The sequence below is a fragment of the Stigmatopora argus genome, chromosome 4, assembly GCF_051989625.1.
Source record: "Stigmatopora argus isolate UIUO_Sarg chromosome 4, RoL_Sarg_1.0, whole genome shotgun sequence".
In the NCBI taxonomy this organism is placed as follows: Eukaryota; Metazoa; Chordata; class Actinopteri; order Syngnathiformes; family Syngnathidae; genus Stigmatopora; species Stigmatopora argus.
This window is the reverse complement of record NC_135390.1, coordinates 6,187,419-6,206,562: the sequence shown is the minus strand read 5'-3', so window position 1 is coordinate 6,206,562 and position 19,144 is coordinate 6,187,419. Positions and strand designations below refer to the sequence as shown.

Genomic DNA, 19,144 nt, shown 5'->3' with positions numbered 1-19,144 from the left:
AGTCCCTCTTTGTGCAAAACTGATAGACAAGCTGATAGACAAACCCCCAGTGACTTGCAGCTGTATTTGCAGATAATAGCCAAATAATATTGCATGGCCCGCTTTTTGGGTTTTTATTTGTAAAAAAAAGTTTAAAATATCCAATCAATTTCGTTCAACTTCATGATTGTGTTCCACTTATTGTTAATTCATGACAAAAATAATAATTTTATATCTGTTTGAAGCCCAAAATGTGGCAAAAGGTTGAAAAGTTCAAAAGGGGGATGAATACTTTCGCAAGGCACTGCACATACTTTGACCATAGCAGCTGCAATACTTTCGTCAAAAAACAAGGTTTTCAACAAATTTACATTTCCTGTATACTAGGTACAGAAATACATCAAACGTAAAGAGAACCATTCCAATGTAAAGTCATATTATATAATGGCGGCAGCTCCACCAGTATGACGATTTTATTTTGATATTGTGGGACTGTTGCCTGAACTGAATTCTGGTTTAAGCATGATACATTGCAGCAGTTTGGTATTTCACTGTTGTGCAGGTGGGTGACCAGGATATTTGATGCTGGGTGACTAGGTACATCTCTGGTGCGGCTTTGACATTTATTCTGGTACCTAGCTTTTATCAAGCAGGCCTGTGTGTTCGTGTGCGTATGTGCACACGTAGCAACCTCACCTGGTACCTTTTCAGCCCACAGCACTCATGCAGCCAATGTGCATTCAGACAGTAAGAATTGCAACCACCTGTATGTAATCAAGTGTAACGTAACTAATGTTCCATTCCAGTCGCATGCATTTGAAATGAAAGGTATTGTGTTAATTGCCAGTATTTATTTATTCTGTGCCACATTTTTTGAGACACAAATAAAACAAAAGGTTATCATTATCCCTTAAATTAAATCAAAGTCTGGAATAGTACTTAGACTAAGATACAGATGTAAAGATTATAGTCAAGCTCACCTCTTTTTGCACATTTTTGCTTTTGTTTTGCCTAATATCTCGTTATTTGGCTGATGATGCATTATGTTAGGTACACTGTATAGTTTAACTTTTGGGCAAAAACCTCTTTATAAAATTAAATATTGTTAAGAATACCATAATTTACTGGAAACGTGAAACTAACTGGACTTACCAGAGATTGTTTTCAACAGTTTTCTTCAAATTCCTGAGCACGATAAAGGTTTTCTGCTAGTGAGGAACTAGCAGTCTTGAATCTTACTCTCTCTATTCCCTAATCAGACTCGTTATCAGACAACAATGAGTACGAAAATGACAGTTCACACCTTGAATAATTTTCAGTTGAATCTGATGAGGAATTTAAGGTGGTGAAAACCATTCAATGATGTTTTTGTTTTTGTTTTAATTAGATTTGGAAAGCCAAATACAAATTTGGTCCAAGCAGATCTCCCAGTTTGACACACATCCAAGTCCCCAAATAAAAACAATAATAAAGTAGGCATTTTTGATGGAATGGAATAACTTTGAAATGGTAAAAGATAGTGATATTTGCATGTCAAATTTGTTTTCTATTATATATGCAAAATTAATAAATAAATTATTTAATGAAGTGGGCACATTAAAAAAAAGATACAACCACTATTTCATAGGAATTTCAAGCCAATTTGTCATTGTCTCATTCGAAATTTAACAATTAAACACACATCACTGATCTGGCCTTTGCAGTATGCTCCAATTCTTTTTGTTGTAGTTGTTTTCGTTTTGTACTTAATTATTTAACATCAATATAGTTAGCAGGCACTTGCTTAAATCACATTCATTCACACAAGCTTTCAAACTTGTCAATGTAGCACCACCAACTTTATGAGCTTGTTAATAATTGTCATTATTACACCATCGACTTAATAGTATAAAGAACGAAATACATTAACAAGACCATTCCATTCCATAAGTGTGTTCTTTCTTGACGGCACATAATCTGGAATACTCGCCCACAATTTAATATGCATAAAATTTCAAACACATCTGTTATAGAGAATTTGGAAGACTTTTCTTATATTAAATCTGCAATCATAAATAGTTTTTGAAGTTGAAGATAAATTATACTTGATGCTTGTGCACTTTGTGTATGTTTAATGCACAAGATGGACAATAACGTCACCAAGGAACATTCATCTTCACTTGCTTCTTGGATTGATTGAAATTGTTCGATGGCGACTGTGCACATAATACTGTTAGATGGAAAAAAAAAAGACCACTTTCATTCCTTTCAATTTACTTTTGTGTAAATGTCAGCATATCCACGTCTTTGAAAGATATTTAGAAACCTTCATGAAAAGCCTTATAATCCCTAATGGAAACAGCCAAGGGTAACAATGGGTTCTATCTATTGCTGTGACACATGTACACAATCCCACACATACAGTACAAACAACATGAGGCCGGTTGGACATGTTTGCCTCCACAAGAGGACAGGCATCATTCAGCTATAATATTAATTCTATTCACAGTTCTTTGGAATAAAAAATGCCTTGTGTTCTTTTGCTAAGCATGAAGGTATAGTCAAAAATGTCTTTAAATTGAGATCTCGCTTTTTGCCATAGTCATGTTTCAAATTTGTATTAAAAACACCTGTAAATGAACAGTACATAATATACTATATATCAAAATTGGGTCAAGAAAAAAAACCTCTGACTGGTCTTGCAAGTTGCAAAGCAGCGGCAACATATAGACCAGGGGTGTCAGACTCGGGTTGGTTCGCGGGCCACGTTAACGTCAACTCGATTTCATGTGGGCCGGACCATTTTAGATATAATATTTAGATTTTTTTAATAAATGGATTAAAAGAACCTGATTAAAAGCCATGAATATTCAGTTTTTTATAGATCTGAAACCATGTTTATTTTAGCTTTTTTTATATATATTTTTAGATTTTACAAAATGATTTTTGAACTAAAAACACAGAAAAATGGATTAAAAATTTACAATTATTGATTTAAAAGGGGGAAAATCAGGAAATGTAATATACATCTATACTCTTCATTTTAATTTGATCCTAAAACATAAAAGTCAGCACTCATGATTTACTTTCCCGGGCCACACAAAATGATGCGGCGGGCCAGATTTGGCCCCTGGGCCGCCACTTTGACACATGTGATATAGACAAATCACTATAAATGCGACATTGATGCCTATACCATATTTTAGATCTTCAATTAGTTTAAAGAAAATAAAATAATAAACATTTTTTAAATGCTTTTGGGATGCCAAAATGCTGCCAGATATGGGCTTGAAGAGAGCCTCAAAGTCACAAAGGAACCAATCATATGCCACTGTGTGCTGCCTGGCAAAAACCTATTTATTTTGAGCTAATGTTTTAGTTTCATTTTTTTATACATTTTTTTTATCCCGAGTGTTTTAAGACTACGTTAAAATTGCTAATCTAAAGAAGCAGTCAAGCAGTCATTGAAATTTAAACTCAAGTTTGCCAGAAATAAAAAGTGGTTTACTACTGATACAATACAATGCAATTGTGCTATCTGTCTTTATATGTGCTTTATGCATAGATTGTACACCATACTGTAAATTATCAAGTGTTTGTGTCCTAATGCGAGTAAATACAGGAATACTTAATTATAGTCAGTTGTTTACGGGTGCATTGTGGTGCTCATACGTGTGTGTTTGTGGCATGAGCTTGTGTGGCCTTGTGTCTGGTACTAACTCATCCGGCTATTAATTGTGTTAGCACCGCAGCTGTTTGCATTGGGCAGATTGAGAGCAACGCTACAGGGCCCTTCTGCTTCCCTCCACTGGGACAAGCTTCCAGACCTTCTCTTTCTCACTAATTCCAACCAATTTTCAACTTTTATATTTCACCCCATTTTATTTATTTCCTCTCTCTGACTGAGATTGTATGTCATTTACAATGGATTGACCCTCGGGAGTACAGTGGTACCTCGTCATACGACCGCTCGTCATACAAAATGCTCGTCTTACGGGGGAAATTTCGATCGAATAATTCGCCCGTTATGCGGTCAAAATTTCGTGATGCGACCAAGCCAGGTCTTTTTTGCATATCTTTCGTGTATAACAATATTTACGAGCACGGAACTAATCAATTCAGACGAGTTTCTCATACGACCAGGAAACGCACAACGCGCATGCAAAAAGAGGGCTTTCTGGGTAATGAAGTATACTCCTGCACACATTACCCATAGGCAATGGCAACCTTTCTCAGCAACCTTTACCCACAATCACTACATGGGATGCTCAGCTATGTCATTTCCTGTTATTCTTTCTTAGGAAAGGTCCCGCGATCGTTCCTTAAAGACTATTTCTCGTTGGCAAGTGGTCGTGCGTTATCCTATTGTGAGGACATTTGTGTGCATCATTTTGGGAATATTTTGAAGGCAATACAACAGCAAACTGTCCATCGATAGCGAACGTGAGGGCGGAGCCGTGGCAAACCGCCAACCCGAAAAACAAAGGTAACAAAAGATTACAACAAAATTAGAATTCCGTTTTGTGTAAAGTTACATTAAACGTATGTTTGAGTGTCTGTATATATTAATCCAAGTTAATTTAAATTTGTTTGTTCCGTTTACGAGTGCGTTGTCGTGGGAAAAAAAAGGAACCCCCCGCCCACGCCCCCAAACGTCTCTGTCTCCCGTCGGCGAAATCTGCCCATTTTTAGTTAGATTAAACACATTTTATTACTATTAAACCACTAGTTATGTGTTACTTTGTTAATAGATGGCGAATTAGAAGAAATAAAAAACATTTCCAATCCAATATCCTGTTTTTGGTGTTTTTTCAGAGGGCTGGAATGAATTAATTTGTTTTCCATTCATTTCAATGGAAAACGTCCGCTCGAGTTACGAGAATCTCGTCATACGAGCTCAATTCCGGAACGGATTAAGCTCGTATCTCGAGGAACCACTGTATAGTTTATCTACAAGAGATGAAACATTCCATTGCCCTGCTGTTGACCTTTTCTAGTAATGGCGTATGTGTTCTCCACAATTTTCATCACTCCACCTACTTCACTCCACCTCACTTTTGAATGCAAATATACAGCAATACTAATTCAGTATTTCAGGGAGGAGGCAGTTGACTTAGGGCGCCTTTGCCTGTGACCAATGCTAAAGACGGATTGTTGACCATCGATTAAGTACCAGTACTATGTTACATGAATTTTGATTGACTTATACAGTTGATTTAACAAACAAGCCTGGCACTTGGCCTTTTGGACGTTTATACCAAAAACATACTTCAGACTTTGTGCCCTGCATGTGAATCCAACCTGTCTTGTGGTTATGTGGTTACTTTGGCCCAACAGGTTGATGTGGCTCTGTCCTTTACCTCCCATCTGCAGCTGACATCTGTCCTCACATCTGTTCAATGTGGACAGCCAGAGGACGGACGTGAAAACAGCCTTTCCTCTCTGCAAATAGATGTTATTGCTTAGTTTGAATGACCATCCAACAAAGAAAAAACACTTCAATATGCACCTTATCTGAATCAAACCTATTGCATTAGTTGTATATTAAATCTTCATTTACAGAAAATATTGATGGTTGCGTAAGTTATGATGTTCGTACATAAACATTCAGAGTTCGTCTCTTAAAGCCGATTTAAAAGACTTCCTCATCTTTTGGTGTGCTTAAGATTGAATTGGCAATCCTCTGTCTCTTCAAATAAAATCAATTATATAATAATCATATCTCTTCAAATGTGAGCTGTTCCATAGGGTGTACGTAAACAGACAGCTTCACACACTGGCAAACAAAAACAATGTACTAACATGAGTATTTAGTTTTATTTTATTTATACACAATTCATTTCTGTAATTGTTTAAATGAAATTAAATTCTCTTAACTAGGGCTTCACGCTTCAAAGGGTATCAACAACAGGACAGCCAAGAGCTTCTTCACTATTTGCTGGACTCCATTCGAGTAGAGGAAACTAAAGTGAGTAAATACCATTATTCCATTCTCATTTCCTTGCTCCAAGTATCATATTTAATAATGCATTTTTCCAATTTTGTCCTTTCTGTAGCATTGCCTAATATATGGTTCTTGTTTTAAATATATGCATTGATTTGCCAGTCTCACTTTATCACAATTTTGTCAACGAGATCCTTGATTTGAAGTTTTCTTTCTTGTGAGTGCTTATCATCAAAGTGCGTGTTTGCCGGTGGCGGTCATCCACCCTCCAACCCTTCACAGAGCAATTAGCAAACCCACTGCCTCCTTTTGGAAGGCGGAGATGTTCCCAGTTGCCCCACCAGTGGTTTCGTGAACCTAGCAGGGGAAGTTAGCGGGTGTGTTTAGTGGTCAGCCCCAGGCTTCACAGTCTCGGCTCCCATTCAAACTTGTGAACATTGACAGTTGTGCCACTTCACGGACTTGCAAGTGGTATAACCGACATCATTGTGTGATCTTGGGAAACCCACAGCTGCTGAATGAACACAGGGGCTGCCGCATTGTGCTTGAGGGTCACCCATCACCCCCTCCCTACACGCACTCTCATCAGCCATTTTCCAATTTAATCAAGGAAGCATAGAGGCTGAGGTACAGCCTTTATTCGTTTAATCAACCAGGCGTGCTCACAAGTACACAGGCATAATGGCTAATCTTCTGTGTTTTAAATGAATTTGATCACACATTTGTGGAGTAAAATGTTTTAGTGGAATTAGAACATCAAATCAACAGTTCTGCCCGACATGAAAAAAACATTGAAAAATCATTCCTTTTTGAACTTTGTATTTACTTAACATTTTGAATATTTTAAACAAATATTGAAGTACAGTTTTTCATGCATATTTCTTTTTGTGTAGCAGAGCATGAGAAGAAGGGAAATGCATGTGACCATCCTTTTAGAGGCCCTAAGTGTTTGTGTTCATTAGCTATTAGTATCAGAGATCTAAATATGCTAAACTGGTCAATTATCAGCAATTAACTGAGATGGTAGTTTTTACTCTCTCAGGGCATGGACTGTCCTTCTTCACCCCATCTTCAGTTTTGTTTCCACTTCTGCACCCTTGCACCAGCAACCCCTAGGACCCCTCACCCCCCTTTAAGACCCCCCTCTTCTTACCAATGTGGGACCGTACATGCTGTTACTTTGGAGTGGAAGGGTGGGGGCTACTGGTAGTAATTAATTATGGGAACTTCAGATTCATTTTACTGTGCTGACTAAGTGGAACAAGAGACTGGCTGGACTAGGATTAACCAGGCTTTTTGACCCAAATATCCAGTCCAGTGCGTAGGTCCTGGCACAATGGGGGTGACTGGTCTCAAATACAGACACAGACCATGACCAATTATGTATTGATTGGTGCTTTACTGTGGCTGTGCCTCTTCACAGCTCTCTTACCAACAACTCGCTGACCATGTCACCTTTAATCAGAGCACCCCCCCCAAAAAAGGACTGCACGCACGCACATGCACCCTCCCCACCACCTCCGCCCCACACACACACACAAATGATGAAGATAACCCCATTTTAACAGTTTAGGACAAGGACAATAATTATTTCACTAATGATGCTTATAATATATACAACTGTCAATCTGATTATATTTTTGTAATGGATCTAATTAAAAGAATGTAAGAAACAAAAGGGATCTGCCAGTAGTGCTGGATTTATCTATTTAAATTAAAAATGTGAAATCAGAATTGTTTATTTTTTGTGATGAGTTTATTTGTTTTCCAGAGGGTGAAAGCTGGAATCCTTAAGGCGTTCAACAATCCCACTGAGAAGACAGCAAATGAGGAAACCAGGCGCCAAGTCAAAGGTCCTTTTATACAGAACTCTTCAGCAGGCTAACAACCATAGTCCCATCTTGTGGCTGTTTATGGAAATACCATTTCTAAACAGTTCACAATGTAAAATTGTCTTCCCTGTAGAGCTAAAACAATGGTGTAGAAAAGACAACCCCTATTATTTTTGGTAGAATGTGGATTTTATATGCAATTTTTGTCTAATAAAATCCTAATCATGCAGTTTTAAATGAATTGAACTTTGTTTCTCCATACCAGCATATGGAAAGGAAGGTGTAAAGATGAACTTCATTGACCGCATCTTTGTAGGAGAGCTCACCAACACAATTATGTGTGAAGAGTGTGAAAATGTAAGGATGGGTTGGCAAACATAATTCATCAACCCCTCGGAGAGCATTAGTAAAATTGGAAAAGGGAGTCTTTTGCTGTGGTGTCACACATTTTGACTCTGGCACACTGATTTGTCTCTCAGATCTCAACAGTCAGGGAAGCTTTTATTGACATCTCTTTACCCATCATAGAAGAAAGGGTAAGTTCATAGAATATCACTTTAGATTAATAATAGATATATACCTAGGTATACGTATGAATCAATAATTTTGCTTGTGCCTGTGATCCACTCTTCTGTGTTTTCCTGCATGCCAACCGATACACACTGATGCCACAGGTATCAAAGCCATCTAATATCATCAGGCCAACGAAAGAAAATCGTGAGCAGGATACCAACACGTCGGTCCTTTCAACTGTAAACACAGTCAACAGAAACTCAAGGAAGCTGAGTGGACAGGTAGGTCACACTACTATAGTTGTCTTTACCTATAAACATTCAAATATGAGGGATGGAAGAGACATTGCTTTTGTGTCTTCTTGCATATCTGTGTTTTTTTAAACTTTTTCTTCTAAAATAAGTAATATTTTCATGCAGCCTTTTATGACTTGGGTAAAGTTGGTGCAGCTACTAAGAAATATGGAATGTTTCAAGCTTTAACCACCTGCCCCCTTCCCACCTGTCCCAAAGTTAAAGAGACAGTATTATCTTAATGTAGTTTCTGAAGAAAACACAATAGAAAAAATATTTTATCTTGGGTGGTTAATTTAATTAGAAATTCATATTTTTTAAATCTGCTATTGTTGTCAATGCGGGACCGTACATGCTGTTACTTTGGAGTGGAAGGGTGGGGGCTACTGGTAGTAATTAATTATGGGAACTTCAGATTAATTTTACTGTGCTGACTAAATGGTCTACCATTAAAAAAAAAAAATCCTACAGAAAAAATATAGGAGGAAGTCTTCCAGTTCTGACAATGGAAAGGTGCCATGCTATGGTATTGAACAACCCGAAGAAGAGGGGCTTGCAGGCGGATCCACCCAGTGTGTCTCTGCAAACAAGATGCCCAATTGTGGAAGCCTCTCGGATGGCAGCAAGGGAGGTGCTGCTCCTCAGGACAGCAGTAATGATGCTGACAGTGAGGCTTCAGAAAACGAGTGGGCGCCACACATTTCCTGCTCCAGTCATGTCCAGTCTCACTCCACACCCAATGTCAATTCATCTGCTGTGTCTGTTCCTACCTCACCATCACCATCTTCCAAGCAATACGCAGAACCGCTGATATGCAGTCTTTCAAAAGTCAGCCTTGGCCTCAGTTCAGGGGAAAACTCTGCCCCCTTACAATGCTCTACTGAACTGCCAGGGGATGCCAAATCACAGGATAATCACCACCATCAGTACCACCACGGGGCATTCCAGGCACTCTCTCACAGTTATAATCCTAGCTCCAAGGAGTGCTCCATCCAGTCCTGCCTTCACCAGTTTACCTCTGTGGAACTACTGATGGGCAACAACAAATTGCTTTGTGAGAGCTGCACTGAACACAGACATAAGCAGATGCGCAAGAGCAGCTCAACAGGTGGGCCAATGTCTTTTGCACCTTCTACAGTGGTACCTTTGCAAATACTTCATTGCTCAAATGATTGTTTTATGCACTTTGAAATCAAATTTAAGACCGTAAAACACATTTTTGTATCAGATGAATATAACCTAAGAATGAACTTGAGAAGGAGACAAATACTTTTTCACAGTGCCCATGCTGAAAGGATCTTTATCGTCAATTTGCCCATTGTTGTATTTTTGTATTGCTGTTGTAGATAAAAAGGTAGAGAAGATCTACACTAGTGCAAGAAAACAAATGCTCATTTCCTCGCTTCCTCCTGTAATGACATTGCATCTGAAACGGTTCCACCAGGTATGTTGTTGTTTTTTTGTTTTTGTTTTTTAAGTATAGTTTTTTTCACGTACCTAATTTAAACATTCAACATTTTTTAAAATGTCAGTGTGAATAGCTAATATCTGACTACTGTCATTGTGTCGTCAAAGGCTGGAATGAATCTACGAAAGGTGAACCGCCATGTCGACTTTCCTCTGATCTTAGATCTGACCCCCTTTTGTGCAGCATCATGCAAGGTAGAAGTGTTCTTTAACATTAGCTGCAACTTTATATTTCCAGGTTTCTTTATAGTTTATCATTTCTCTATTGTATAGTTGTTGGGGGTATTAAACTTTCCCCCTCATTGTTTTCCTTTTTGCTTATTGTATTTCTTTCACTTTAGCAGAACCTGGTGCATGGTGACCGTGTCCTTTACAGCTTGTATGGGATTGTAGAACATAGTGGCTCAATGCGTGGTGGACACTACACTGCATATGTGAAAGTTCGCACTCCCCAGAGGAAAATGAAACATCACAGGAACTTGTCAGGTCAGGGATCTGCACACTTTTTAAAGTTGTACAGAATGGAAGACACCATTTAAACTTTGCTCCTCACATAGCAAATACTTCATGAATGCTTTTGTGCACTAGTTGTATGTTGTATGTGCACATGCTGTATGTATCATTAATACAGTAATACTTTGGATACCAGCTTAATGCATTTCGGGACTGAGCTTGTATGTCAATTTACTTGTATCTGAGATCAATTTTTCCGATAGAAAATAACTAAATACAAATTAATCCGTTCCCACCCTCTGAAAATATACCAAAAACAAGATATTACAATAGAAAAACATTTTTATTTGTTCTAATTCACCACCTACTCACAAAGTAACAAATATCTATCAAGTGGTTATAATCTTCAATACTAAAATGTGACATTATTCAGTACAGACAGACGATAGCGTCTTACCACGGAGTGCGCGGACGAGAGAGAGAAAGGATAAGAAAGAGACTTGACGACGGCAACGCGCTTGTAGCATGACAACCTTTTAATTTAACTTAAATGAACTTAGATTACAAAACACACTTAAAAATAAGTTTTAATCTTACATTACTCTGAACTTAAACCTTCTTGTGCGATAACCGAGGCAAAGGTGTTAATGTATTCCACCGCGGCTCTTGAGACGGAACTTGCTGCTTCTCCATGCCTCAGAACCGAGTGTATCTCAGTTCACTTTTTAAAATTATTGAACCAGCCACCGCTCGCTTTGAATTGTTCAGCTGGTGTCGAAGACTCCCCTTTTTCAGATGCTTGCTTTGCTTTCAAGTCCATGCAGATTCCGCTGGCTTTTCCGCAGATTATTGACTCAGTCACGCTATCTCCTGCTAACTGTACTCCTTGTACTGGCGAGCCAGCTCAGTTACGCGTACACCACTCTCATGATTTTCTATTATTTTGTGCTTAATATCGATTGTCATCATACGCTTTTTCTTCTCACTACCCTTCATTGCACCGGCTTGCTTTGGACCCATTTTTTCCCTTAATTCTGCACTGATTAACGCAAAAAGCATGTAAAAAAAATGGATATGGCTCATGGATATCTATGCGAGGGAGATGCAGCGAGAAAGACAAAGCGATGCTGTTCTCATAAGCAGCCTCTTGCATACTCAACCGTCTCATATACTCGTATCTCAAATTTGTCTCGTATCTCAAGGCAAAAATTTGCTCCGAATTTTGCTCGTAACTTAAATTTCTCGTATCTTGGGACACTCATATGTCAAGGTATTACTATAGTGTATTTTGTGTCTTTCAGGTCCTAAAGCCTCCAGCAGCAGTTCCCAGGGCCAGTGGTTTTACATCAGTGACACTACTGTCCAAATGGTACCAGAGTCCAGAGTTCTGCTCTCTCAGGCTTATCTGCTCTTTTATGAGGAACTGATATGATCTGAAAAATTTATGACGTGCATAAATCTTACCGAAACAATAGTAGACATTTTTTCTTCTATAACATAATTTGACTTTAATTGATCAAATGCATTTCTTATTCATTGCATTCACACCAGTTATTTTAAATAAAGAAAAAAAATGCTCTAACCATGCTTGACAGCGGGGTGTAGCGAGGTTATCAAGCAGGATGCAACCCTACCGTGACAATATAATAAAAAATAAATAGAAATAATTATGACAAAATAATGTATACAGGAAATCTATTGAGGTTTTGGGGGATTTTGTAACCTAAAAAATTCTTATGTAGAAGCATCTGGCGGTAGAAGTACCACATTGCAATACAGTGGTACCTCGTCATACGACCGCTCATCATACAAAATGCTCGTCTTACGGGGGGAATTCCGATTGAATAATTCGCCCGTGATGCGGTCAAAATTTCGTGATGCGACCAAGCCAGGTAGCCATGGCACTGTCTTTTTTTTGCATCTCTTTCGTGTATAAAATCTTTCTACGAGCACTGGGCGGACTTTGCATTTCCATACCCGTTTTCCCCCCACTTTGGTCTACATTTACATACAGGTAAACAACAATGGATCGGCAGAGTTTTGCAAAGAAAAGATCTGGAATATATGTACACTCGGTAATCAGACACGGGGAAGCGGCAAGTTCCAAACAACTCTTGATGCGTTCGTTTTGAAGGCTCCGGCGGAACGTCGGGGTGGGGCCAACCCGTTACAAAGGTAAAAAAGATTAAAACTAAATTAGAATTCAGTTTTGTGTGAAGTTACATTAAACGTTGAGTGTCTGTATATATTAATCCAAGTTAATTTAAATTTGTTTGTTCGTTTACGAGTGCCGTGGATAAAGTCCCCCCGAACAGCACCCCCCCCCCTCCGCCTCCGTGTGTATGTCGTTCCCTTCCCCTCCGCGAAATGCGTCTAATTTTACTTCTATTAAACACATTTTATTACTATTAAACCACTCGTTATTTATTACTTTGTCAATACATGGCGAATTAGAAGAAATAAAACATGTTTTACACGAGTGCGGCGTTGTCGTGGATAAAGTCCCCCCGAACAGGCCCCCCCCCCCTCCGCCTCCGTGTGTATGTCGTTCCCTTCCCCTCCGCGAAATGTGTCTAATTTTACTTCTATTAAACACATTTTATTACTATTAAACCACTCTATTTATTACTTTGTCAATATATGGCGAATTAGAAGAAATAAAACATTTTTTCCAATCCAATATCCTGTTTTTGGTGTTTTTTCAGCGGGTTGGAACGAATTAATTTGTTTTCCATTCATTTCAATGGGAAACGTCCGCTCGAGTTACGAGAATCTTGTCATACGATCTCAGTCTCGGAACGGATTACGCTCGCATGTCGAGGTACCACTGTATATCACCATTTTGCCACACCTCTAGTATACAGTATGTAATCTCAGAAAGGAATTTTGGGCTTATCCAGCAGCGTGAGCACAATTGCCTATGTTTCCTTTGGGAGTCATTATGATCAAATATCAGCATTGGAAAAATACTTTTAGCTATTTGATCATTGGCAATTAATAGCCATGCTAATATTGAAAGTCCACATTAAAATACGTACTGGTTTGACTTACCTCCCCTTGGCAAATTAAAGGACTTTAGTATGAATCATAAATCCTCTTTTACATAAGGATATAGTACCTGTATCTATTTCACATTTGCAAAAGATAAAATCCAAACAGAAAACCAAATACTAATTTTTAACCCGCCTTGAAAATATTGTCATTTATTTTTTTCCCAAAGATATTCATCAAATTCAATTAGTTCATGCAAACTGAATTTGCCCTAAATGTACCCACAGTATTCGAGCTCTACGCTTTTAGTGTTTGCAAAAGCTGGACTCTTATAACTTGTCTACAATGCTACTACTATTGTTAAGGTTTTTCACAGTAAAAGTTGTGAAATTTGCATGCAAGGTGGTTAATGCTCTAAATAATCGATTTTTTTACTCTCATCATCCAATGAGACTTTCTAAAATTTAAACTTTTATGTATTTTTGTTGTATGGATTTGAACATTTTCCAAAAGGTATTGGTTGTGCTCAAAATAAAGAGGTTGGGAATTTTTCCATTTCAAAATAGATTAGACTGCTTCAGTGCCTAAATGCTTCTTGTTATCAAACACGCACAGTGAAAGGGACCATGTACAGAAATACAACCCCAATTCCAATGAAGTTGGGATGTCAAATTACCCTAAAAACAGAAAACAATGATATGCAATTCATGTTCAACCTTTATATAATTGAATACATTAAAAAGACAAGATATTTAATGTTCAAACTGATGAACATTTTTTTGTAAATAGTCATTAACTTAAGTAAATTTTGTGGCTAACACTCGTTCCAAAAAAGCTGTGAAAAGTGGGGGGGGAAACATAAAATTGAGGAATGCTCGTCAAACACCTGTTTGTGAAGTGCAAAGGCTAATTTGATGCCATGATCTGACAAGTGCACATTTCAATTTTGGAGCTAAATTGTGGATGCCGTGTCCAAAGAGGAAAAGAACCACCCAGACTGTATGGATTAAAATCTGAACCTGACTGAGCACCTGCGGGGAATTCTGAAAAGACAAGGGATGCCTCATTGTCCATCCAGCCTCAAGACTTTAAAACCGATCATCATTGACGAATGGGGGGGATTCTGTATTCTGTCAGTAACATCATTCAATCACGTGGAGACCTGCTGATGTCTTTAAAAGTCAAGGTCAAACAAATGAACTCGGTATTGCTGGTTTTAATAGGAGTGTATTCTCTTTTGCACAAACTAGTTTTCATAAAATTGTTAATGTTCAAGGTTCTATCCACTAAGTTTCATGGTACGGGTCAAGCAACCATTGTATAAAACTCAGATGTTAAAATTGTAAAAGCTGTTCTTGTGTTAATTGATTAAAGTCTTTCTTTCCAAAGACGGGGTAGTCTTATGATGAGCGCACACATCTGAGAAAACATGTTGCCATCTGTTGGAATAATGATTCAAACCTTTTAAATCATTATTAGTAATATTTAATTAAAAAAGGAAAAACATCTTTCAACAAACTCTGCGGCGAACTTGCAAGGAGATACAATGTGGCGTCGTCTTAGCCCCCAGTGCATTCTGAATTGCAGTAACTGAATCATTGTATTTAATCGCGACACTCGAAAAACATGGTTATGTAATCAGTACAATAACACCCTCGCTGGTTAGAAAAACAACAGTGTGAGGAATGCTTTCAAGGTAAACAAAGCAAAGCCGTATTTTCAAACAATAATGCGATTATCGCCATCTTCTGCTGGAGTCCCGTCAAAACAGTCCCGTTGTGTTCTGCCGAAAAGCGTGTGTGAAAACAATGTGTCCTCGAGCTGTGGGGCCTTGAGGAGACGATGTGGAGGAAAAGTGTCCATGGTTCCATGAATTGGTTTATAGCCTTATTACTTATTGAAAAATGCTTACAACACATATAGAATATTCATAATAATTCTAACATTCCCTCCTTTTACTATATGTTTGTTATTCATTTTATGACAAATTCAAAATAAGAGGGATATCACCGTTGGCTGTTTTAATTTTACCCGCTTAGGCTCTACTCGTTCGGCAGAAAATAAGATCATTTTCGTCCAATCCATCCTCGTAATTACCATGCTCTTGGAATTCACTGTTAGTGTCAGCACTTCAGTAGGAGATATAATTCATGCAATTTGGAATTTGTAGGGGCAATCGCAGTGGTTATAAGTCGGCTCATCAAAGATCTTAAGCAGGGAATAATACAACACCCACATAATGTCAAAATCGTAGCAAAAAGGGCTACCACAAATTAGGCCAAATCATTATTAGTGAGGCCACAAATCTGTCAGCGGACATTATTCTACTCCAGGATGCTTTTTCATCTTGCGGTTTAGGGTCTGCAGGCCATCGTTGGCCCTGGTGTGGGACCCAGTGGGGGGCGTGTTGTTGAGTGCAACATTTTCAAACGTTGCATACGCCCCCTGCTCCTTCAAGAAGCATTTCAACCGCTGCACGATCCTGGAACGCCGTCAGACTAGTGGCTGCCAGTTGTTCCTTTATCGCCACAAATCCCTGTTCAGTATAATTTCCAAGTTCTTGGACATTGTGATGCAGGTAATTTATCCAATCAACATTTTTGTTTGGAGTAATTAAAAGAAAAATATACTCCTAACCTGCTGCGATCTGATTAGCCAACTTATACTCATCCTCGTGGATGCCAATCGCATCAATGTATCACCCTCTCCATGCGACGCCGTCGCGAGGGGCCCGCCATCATACCGGATTTCTGTGCAGCCAATTGTATCTCCTCTACTGTAGATGGAAAAACAGACACTGGTAATAGCAGTGAGACCAAGGCACAAAGTCCTGCTGTCATTTTGGCAGGAGTCGTATAATTTGTTTTGACCCCACCACCACCATAGGTCAGAACGTGGAATCAGGGGTGTAGTCTGTTTTAGGACGTGGGCACACCACGTCACATTTATCGCTCCCAGTGCCGGTCCGTGCCCTGTGAGGACTAAGCAGGTAAAATGATTAAACGCGACATGTGTTGAAAAGTTAGGCTTGTCCTTTGCTGCCGTTGTAACTGGGTAGACATTATTCCATTTCATACATTTTGGGCTTACATCTTTTGTCAATATCAATTCTTTGAAAAACGATACAGTATGTACAGATATTACAGTCTGGCAAAATTCGATTCAATCCAAGATCAATATATGAGTACAGTTCAATGAGCCTTTATGCCACAATAATTGGTATAAATTATTGTAATAAATATTGGTATAATTCTAATTATAAATTATTTCCTCTTTTGTGTAACACTTCTAAACAGAACTTGTAGTATGAGACCTTTATATAACACTAAAAATTTTGCATTATCTCCTTTACACAATCAGGGGTAATTTGCGCGGGTACCACTCTTAAGAGAGGTCGGCCCCCCCATACATGTTATACAGGTTTGATACAGGTTTGATTTATAATAGCTGCATTTTCCATCAACAATAACCAATTATTTCTTACCGCCTCCCGTTTGGGAACTCCCCGTTGCAGAAATGAATTCTCTGGTCATCTCAGATTTTAATTTTACTATGGCGGATCCGGGTGTTTCCATCTCCGACGACCTTCTTACCCATGGACTTAGGAAAAACGTCAGACAAAGATCCACAAGTTAATTTGTCAGTCTGAATTATGATTTGTAATGCCCCCACCGTATGGGTTAATTTTATCGAAGGCCTGATGGTTTTTCGCACACGTGTGTCATCCAAGCATGCCAATCTAGACCAGTTTCTGCAACAAGGTTTCCCCAATCTGTTTTAGGACTGTTATGTACCACACATATTCCATGTGTATCCTTTGAAATGGATACGTAGCTTTTGTAGCTTGACATAAGGGGGAATCGCCCGTGTTTTTGCCATATATCTGCATATAGATTGAATATATAACCTCCCCCTTTTTTGAGGCATGAAATTTACCATGACTCAAAATGGCAGCCCTCCCAGATAAGTCTTTTGTTTTTGTTTAGTCCCCCAGGTTCCCAAAATTTCCCATTACAGAAATTAAAAATTTCATTTGGCGAAATTCTTTTCTTTTTGTTTCTGTCCTACTCTGCCACCGCCGTCCTTGAAAGGCTTATCAGCGATTTCAGAAATATTCCACCTTGATATTAGAATATTGATATATCTTGGTGGCTAGCCAATTGAAACACAAAAGACAGACACTCATCCATGCTGGCACTCATAATCAAGAAATTTAGAGTGCTCCCCCAATCATCAAGATTGATGCCTGAAGAAACTAGATAATTAATGTATTAGATTCACATGCCACATATCTAAAAATAGAAATTTGTTCAATTGCCACCGCCCCTTACCCCATTCTATTCGCCAATAAGGCAATAACGGAAAAGTTGTGACACATTGAAACACACACACACCCCCTTTTTGTATTTTAACCGTTTGTAAAAACTTTATCTCACCCCCTTTCAATGTTATCGAATTTTGCCCATTCTAATCAACCCATCTACTTAAAGCATTTCCCCAAGGTTGATATTTTATAATTTGGAGATGTTATTTTTAAAACATAGACATTATTTCATCACTTGTTTCACACCATGGAAGGCCCTACCTGAATTTAGATTTTTTTGTTTGTTTGTAGATATTCCCCTTTATCTAAGCTTGTTATTGCCCATCGTTATCACCGTAACATTCAGTTGTATTAACCCCATAATTGCAATGCAGTAAGTTTTGGCTAAATTCTTAATTTGTATGCCCCTAAAGCAATAGACAGTAATAACGTCCCAATAGTCATCAATATGACCTACCAAAGCATACGCCCCCTTCAGGTCAAACAAGGAAAGTCTTTTGTGCACCTAAAGACGCTCCATGTTTCTTCTAGGGAAACTATGCCTATCCTTAACCAATTATCTTATCTACCCCAGCCAGGTTCAATTTACCTAACAATTTGGACGAATGCCATGAAATTTCTCATTTCCGCATTGTTAATTTCATGTCTGATTTCTTTAACAACCAAATAACCCTTAATACCTAAGACATAAATTGCAAATCACCCCATACTATGTTTACTTAAGATAAGAGCCATTTCTTATAGCTCCCTGTTACCACAAGAAAAATCTACAATAATTAAATTAGTGAAATCCACCTTTTACTAGGCATTTCCTAATTACAATTTTCAATGCTTAATAAAGGACCCACAAATTGTAACCAATATGCCATAATATTGTAAAAAAATCCATTCATTTTTCTTTAACCAGCCAACCATTCAAAAACAGTAATAATATCGTTTTATCCTCCAAAACTAGCTCTCTTCAATTAAGAGCCCTTTGAACTTCACAAAAAAGAAAATAAAATAATAATAATAGTATTATTCCCAATTCCAAAGCTTTCCCCAAATCAATCTTTGCCAAACAGATTTTCTATCACCTCGAAAGACATTTCTGATTAAATCCCAAAAATAAATGCGAAGATAATCGCGGAACACTGCATCCCTTGCAGACCATGTTTTGTTCTTATTCTGAAATGTTTAAACGGAAGCGCGCCCTTACCCGCTGACTGTGACCTTCACGCTCGCTGCAGAAGCAGCAGCCTTATCTTTTGTTTACAAATTCCAAAGTGCTCTCTTTTTATTTGTGTCCACTGCTTCCCCTCCTGTGCCTCCTGTGAGCAATTATTTTTTAGAGAAGACTAAATTAATAAACTAAATTAATTACTCTCCC

The 19,144-nt window shown here is 38.3% G+C and overlaps 1 protein-coding gene across 7 annotated transcripts in view; it reads left to right on the top strand.

The window, feature by feature from the left end:
• Window positions 1-14,301, top strand: part of usp45 (ubiquitin specific peptidase 45) — a 36,772-nt gene extending 22,471 nt beyond the window's left edge. For 6 of the 7 annotated variants that reach the window (XM_077599259.1, XM_077599258.1, XM_077599256.1 and 3 more), the window contains 10 exons: window positions 5,839-5,926; window positions 7,674-7,755; window positions 8,000-8,091; window positions 8,214-8,270; window positions 8,409-8,528; window positions 9,012-9,648; window positions 9,887-9,984; window positions 10,116-10,202; window positions 10,349-10,493; window positions 11,762-14,301. In XM_077599259.1, coding sequence (XP_077455385.1) covers window positions 5,839-5,926; window positions 7,674-7,755; window positions 8,000-8,091; window positions 8,214-8,270; window positions 8,409-8,528; window positions 9,012-9,648; window positions 9,887-9,984; window positions 10,116-10,202; window positions 10,349-10,493; window positions 11,762-11,892 — 1,537 coding nt within the window. In that variant the 3' untranslated portion in view covers window positions 11,893-14,301. The remainder of the gene's footprint in view (window positions 1-5,838; window positions 5,927-7,673; window positions 7,756-7,999; window positions 8,092-8,213; window positions 8,271-8,408; window positions 8,529-9,011; window positions 9,649-9,886; window positions 9,985-10,115; window positions 10,203-10,348; window positions 10,494-11,761) is intronic. The other variant, XM_077599257.1, reaches the window with a different exon arrangement.
• Window positions 14,302-19,144: the final 4,843 nt, after the last annotated feature.